General features: G+C 47.1%; 2 protein-coding genes across 2 annotated transcripts in view; one reads left to right on the top strand and one right to left on the bottom strand.

Moving 5' to 3' along the window:
- The window catches only part of LOC147724867 (uncharacterized), a 16,321-nt gene extending 11,259 nt beyond the window's left edge, over positions 1–5,062 (bottom strand). Inside the window, exon 1 of the mRNA XM_086966386.1 lies at positions 4,689–5,062. Within this exon, the coding sequence (XP_086822512.1) occupies positions 4,689–4,712 (24 nt within the window). The 5' untranslated portion in view covers positions 4,713–5,062. The remainder of the gene's footprint in view (positions 1–4,688) is intronic.
- Positions 1–6,000, top strand: part of NRBP2 (nuclear receptor binding protein 2) — a 260,810-nt gene that overhangs the window by 225,433 nt on the left and 29,377 nt on the right. The window lies entirely within an intron of this gene.

The following is a 6,000-nucleotide window of genomic DNA, read 5'->3' as shown; positions in this document are numbered from 1 at the left end:
TTGGATTTTCATCACAATAAAATACACTGAACATAATCTTCCCAAAAAGTTATTTACAAAAGTTTAAGCTATTGCCATTATAAATTACAATAACTTTTATTTAAGTATTAATTATCAAAAATAAATAAAAGCCATTGTTATTTGTAATATTAATACATCGAAGTCATGTAAATACAACACATATTGCATTACAAATCCTATAGGTGTCACGTTTTCAAAATTTAAAACTATTGGCATCTTCGCTTTTGGGCTGAGTGGTCGCTCCCCAGTTTGGTATCGTTCTGCAGCGCTTTGCAATCTAAACTGCCTCATATATATTGCCTACTGTCTGCCTTGGTTGCCGCTTTGATTGTATGCACTTTTGAATTGCCTGTGTTACTTTCACGCTGATTGCGCGTTTTCCCCCAAGCGCTCTGCTGTGCTCACCCCTCCGCCTCCATTTTGTTTGTTGTTGTCGTCCTCTGTAGCCCGCCCCGCCTCCCAGCTGAGCCGCCCTCCCACAGACTACAAACAGCGCTCCCTTACCTGGAAGCGCTGTGACTCGCTCTTCGCTTTTGGGCTGAGTGGTCGCTCCCCAGTTTGGTATCGTTCTGCAGCGCTTTGCAATCTAAACTGCCTCATATATATTGCCTACTGTCTGCCTTGGTTGCCGCTTTGATTGTATGCACTTTTGAATTGCCTGTGTTATTTTCACGCTGATTGCGCGTTTTCCCCCAAGCGCTCTGCTGTGCTCACCCCTCCGCCTCCATTTTGTTTGTTGTTGTCGTCCTCTGTAGCCCGCCCCGCCTCCCAGCTGAGCCGCCCTCGCCCCTCCCCCTCCACTTTCCATATATGACAGTTGCTCCCGCGCGCAGCGTTTACGCGCAGCGATCACGCCCCAGTCGCGCCGAAGGTGCGCCAAAGGTAAGCCCGTCTACGCCCGTCCGAGCCTGGACCGCGCCCAGCGCCAGAGCCCCTGGCCCTCGCATTGCCCAGCCCTCCCGCATTTCCTACGATGCCACCACCCTCCTAGCCCTTAACCCCGGCCGCTCCCCCAACTGCGTCCAAGCCGCTCCTGGACACACCCATGGACCTTTCTCATGCAACTCCTGCAAATTCATCGGCACCGACAACAACTCCGCTACGATCACACCACAGATTCCCGACCCCAACCACCTACAATGCATCTTGCTCAACACCCGATCGGTCCACAGGCACGCCATTGACCTATGGAATCTACTAGACACCATCTCTCCGGACGTCGCCTTCCTAACAGAAACATGGATGAACGCCTCTTCCGCCCCAGACATCACCATCGCCATCCCAGAAGATTATAAGATCATACGCAAGGACCGTACCGGCCACACAGGAGGAGGAATCGCTATCGTCCATAAGAAATCCATCCACATCTCAACCAGCTCTGACGTCAATCTCGCCAACTCTGAACACCTTCACTTCCAGATCCACATCGACCCCAAGACCACACTCAGAGGCAACCTCCTTTACAGACCCCAGGACCCCGCGCACAATTTAGTGAGGACATCACGGACTTCATCACTCCACACGCACTCCCCTCCAAAGATTACATCCTTCTGGGAGACCTCAATTTTCTCCTTGAAAAGAACAACGACCACAACTCCACCACCCTTTTGGACAACCTCGCCAACCTCGGACTTAAACAACTGGTCACTTCCCCCACCCACATCGCAGGTCACACACTCGACCCTATCTTCACCTCCAGCAATCATGTCTCCTTCAGCCACACTACGGCTCTCCTCTGGACTGACCACAGCTGCGTTCGCTTTACCTACAAGCCCAAACCCAACAACCACCCCCAACCAACTCTGCAAAGAAACTGGAACAAAATCACCATCGACCAGATCTCCTCATCGCTTCTTCTAAACCCCCCAGCCCACTCCTCAAACCCCGACCAAGCCGCCACCAACCTCACCCTATGGTTATCCAACAGCGCCGACATCCTAGCACCACTGAAAAAACGACAAATCAAACTTGGCAGCAAGAAGGCCTCCTGGTTCAACGATGATCTTAAGAAATCCAAGAAACTCTGCCGCTCCCTTGAGAAGGCCTGGAAAAAAGACCCAACCACCAGTACCAAGGACGCCTTCAAAAACGCCACCCGCATACACCACCAACTGATCCGAAAAGCCAAGAAAACCGCCTTCAAGGACCGACTAGATAGCAACGCCCACAACAGCAAGGAACTTTTCAACATCGTCAAGGAATTTACCAACCCCTCGGCCAACTCTAACGACATCACCCCCTCTCAAGCCCTGTGCGACTCCCTAGCCTCATTCTTCCACAACAAAATTGCAGACATCCACAACAGCTTCGACAACGAACCCGGAGACCAACCCACCCAACCATCTGGTGGACCTTCACCCCCCTCGAACATCCTTAATGACTGGAACCCAATCTCCACTGAGGACACCATCCGCCTGATGAACTCCGTCCACTCAGGATCCCCCACAGACCCATGCCCTCACCACATCTTCAACAAAGCAGACTCCATCATAGCACCGCACCTCCGAGACGTCATCAACTGCTCCCTCAACTCCGCCACCTTCCCGGAAAGCTGGAAACACGCTGAACTCAGCGCCCTTCTGAAAAAACCCACAGCGGACCCCACCGAACTCAAAAACTACCGTCCCATCTCGCTCCTTCCATTCCGGGCCAAAGTCATTGAGAAAGCTGTCAACAACCAGCTCGCCGCCTTCCTCGAAGCCAACAAATCCCTCGACTCCTCACAATCCGGCTTCCGAGCAAAACACAGCACGGAGACCGCCCTCATCGCAGCAACAGACGACATTCGAACTCTACTGGACAATGGAGACACAGTCGCCCTCAACCTTCTCGACCTCTCCGCAGCCTTCGACACAGTCTGCCATAGCACCCTTCTACAGCGCCTCAGAAACATCGGAATCCAAGGAAAAGCACTAGAATGGATCACCTCGTTCCTCACCGGAAGAACCCAGAGAGTCCGCCTACCACCATTCAAGTCAGAGGCCACTGAAGTCATCTGCGACGTACCACAAGGGTCTTCACTCAGCCCCACCCTTTTCAACGTATACATGAGCCCCCTCGCGGCCATCGCACGCCAACACAACCTCAACATCATCTCCTACGCGGATGACACTCAACTGATCCTATCACTCACCAATGACCCTAGCACCGCCAAAACTAACCTACACGAAGCAATGAAAGAAGTAGCCGGATGGATGAAACACAGCCGTCTGAAACTGAACTCAGATAAAACAGAAGTCCTCATCTTAGGTACCTCCCCCTCTGCATGGGACGACTCTTGGTGGCCAGAAGCCCTTGGAAAAGCACCCATCCCGACAGACCACGCACGGAACCTGGGCGTCATCCTGGATTCCTCACTTTCGATGAACAGACAAGTCAACGCCGTCTCTTCATCCTGCTTCAACATTCTTCGCATGCTCAAAAAAACATTTTGTTGGATCCCCACCGAAACTAGGAAAACGGTCACCCACGCTCTGGTCACGAGCCGACTGGACTATGGAAACACCCTCTACGCCGGTACCACCGCTAAACTTCAGAAAAAACTCCAACGAATCCAAAACGCCTCAGCCAGGCTCATATTAGACATCCCACGTAAAGAACATATCTCTGGTCACCTGAAAAACCTCCACTGGCTTCCCGTCAATAAGAGGATCACTTTCCGGCTCCTAACCCACGCACACAAAGCACTCTACGAAATCGGACCAGAATGCCTCAACACACAACTGTCCTTCTACACCCCCTCCCGCCAGCTTCGATCATCCAACCAAGCCCTTGCCACTGTACCCCGCATCAACAAAACCACCATGGGAGGCAGATCCTTCTCCTACCTGGCAGCTAAAACCTGGAACTCACTTCCCACTTACCTGCGCCTTACCCAGAACCACCTAGCATTCAGAAAGCAACTTAAAACGTGGATATTTGACAAGTAATTCCCCACCCCTCCTCTAGCGCCTTGAGACCCTCTGGGTATGTAGCGCGCTATATAAATTCTTTGACTTGACTTGACTTAAATGACAAAGCTATTAATTTCGCTATTTTCAAAACAAACACATAAATAAAATATTTGTCATTTACAATACCAATAGCTCAACATTTCCTAATGCGAGACCTATTGCATTGTAAATGCTTGTTTTCAAACTGCTTAATCACATGCTCTTGCAAGAGTGACTAAAAAAAAAAGCTTTTTTGCTGCAGAGCGAAACACTTAATTCGAACCACATGTTCGAACGCTGCCGGGCTAACTCATTTTGGTTTTTTTCCTGACAGGCTGGAGCCGAACCTAAAATGTCATTTTTAGTTTAATATTGTCTTGCGCTAGACACACGCATAGTCCCAATAAGCTTCCATGTACCTTACAGATTACATAAGGTTTGATTGGTATTGATGGAAAAGTGGCCACAGAAAGGAAAGGAGCCCTGGGAGAGCGTACGCTTTCTCAGAAATAGAAGTTCTGAAACTTGTTTGCTGCTTTCTCTGGGGCCACACTCTGCAACTTGTTTTTTTCTAGCTTTGCAATGCTTGTTTCTTATGCTTAAACCACATGAAGTCTAATACGGAGCTGTGCCTGGTTGAAACAAGCATTTATTTAACCTTTGAGAAATAATAGCATTTGAAGCACACGTTTAAACAGCTAGAGGCTTAATCAAAAACAAAAGCATGCCCCTTACCAGTAGTTCTTGTTTGTCAGACATGGTCGTATATGAAATCTGCTCTCCGTCCTCAGGGCGCTAGAATCTTTCCTGGGGAGTCTGCTTTTCACGCGCCGGAGCGGCTCGAGGAGGGCTCCCGGCTCTGGGGCGGCTGCAGATGCTTCTGGTGTTGGAGCTTTCTGAGAGTCCCGCCAGAATGTTCCCGGGGACAGACGGTAGTTTATCCAAGTCCGATTAGTTTCCCGCCAAAGTTCCCACAGAACGTCAGGGGTTTATATGTTGTAAGAATCAAGTGAGCCCAGCGCTGCTCCATCCCTCGTGACCATATATGGACAAATGTCTTTGTGAAAGTTTCTGATGGATTAAAACAGGTGTGCTTTAGCATTGCAAGAAAAGTCCCGCCTGAACCTAATAGCTGTAGAAAAATCAGACCAGTTTATAAAATGTAGTCCTTTGTTTCATTCATTTTATTTTAAACATTTTATATCACTGGGGTAAAAGTGTAGATACTGTGTGATTTTAAAAGACACCATGCACGCAAAAAATACACATTACAGAGTCAAGCTATTTATAATAAATACGGTGAACACGTATATTATGAGTAGGGCTCCCGGTTTTATGATATTTCTTTTTTTTTTTTTTACATTTCTGTCTGTACTTATCCATATTTATTTTTTGCTAATTTTATCTGTATTTATCCATATTTATTTTGGTTTTTGGGGAGAAATTAAGCTGACATTAGTACATGTCCACATTTATTTAACCGATAAATATGCACTCATCCTTGAAAGCTTGCCAGGTTTCAATGCTGCGAACATTCGTAGAAGATAAATCAATGCACTTATATGAAAATATGCACATTTCAGTATCAACCTTGTGCATATCTACTGCTCTTAAATCCTCTTTTCTAAAATTACTTTCTTTTTTAACCTTCTTACTTATCAATCCACATAGCTATTGGCCTGGCAGACGCTATTTAGAATTACTCAAAAGCCACCCAATTTCCATTTTTATCCACATTTAAAAATAAACAGACAAGAAAACAAATGTTTTCGGTCTGTAGTTATCTGTAAAACTCAGTGAAAACGGAAAACATCCTTAATTATGAGTGCATGAAATACAATTTTGCAACGTCTGGTATTTACACAGCCTCTTTTCAATCTACCCAATTGACGCATCACAAACCTCATTACAAACGCATAATTTTCCTTTAAATGTTTTGAATACATTTAAAAAATGCTTTCAAAGTCTACGCCTCTCCATCTATGATATAAATAAAATAAACAATGTGCCCCGCAGTGAAATGATGCATTATCCTGAATCTGGTTTT

This window comes from Lissotriton vulgaris, chromosome 4_1 (assembly GCF_964263255.1).
Source record: "Lissotriton vulgaris chromosome 4_1, aLisVul1.2, whole genome shotgun sequence".
In the NCBI taxonomy this organism is placed as follows: Eukaryota; Metazoa; Chordata; class Amphibia; order Caudata; family Salamandridae; genus Lissotriton; species Lissotriton vulgaris.
Note: the sequence above shows the minus strand (reverse complement) of the source record. Positions and strands in the feature narration are given on the sequence as shown.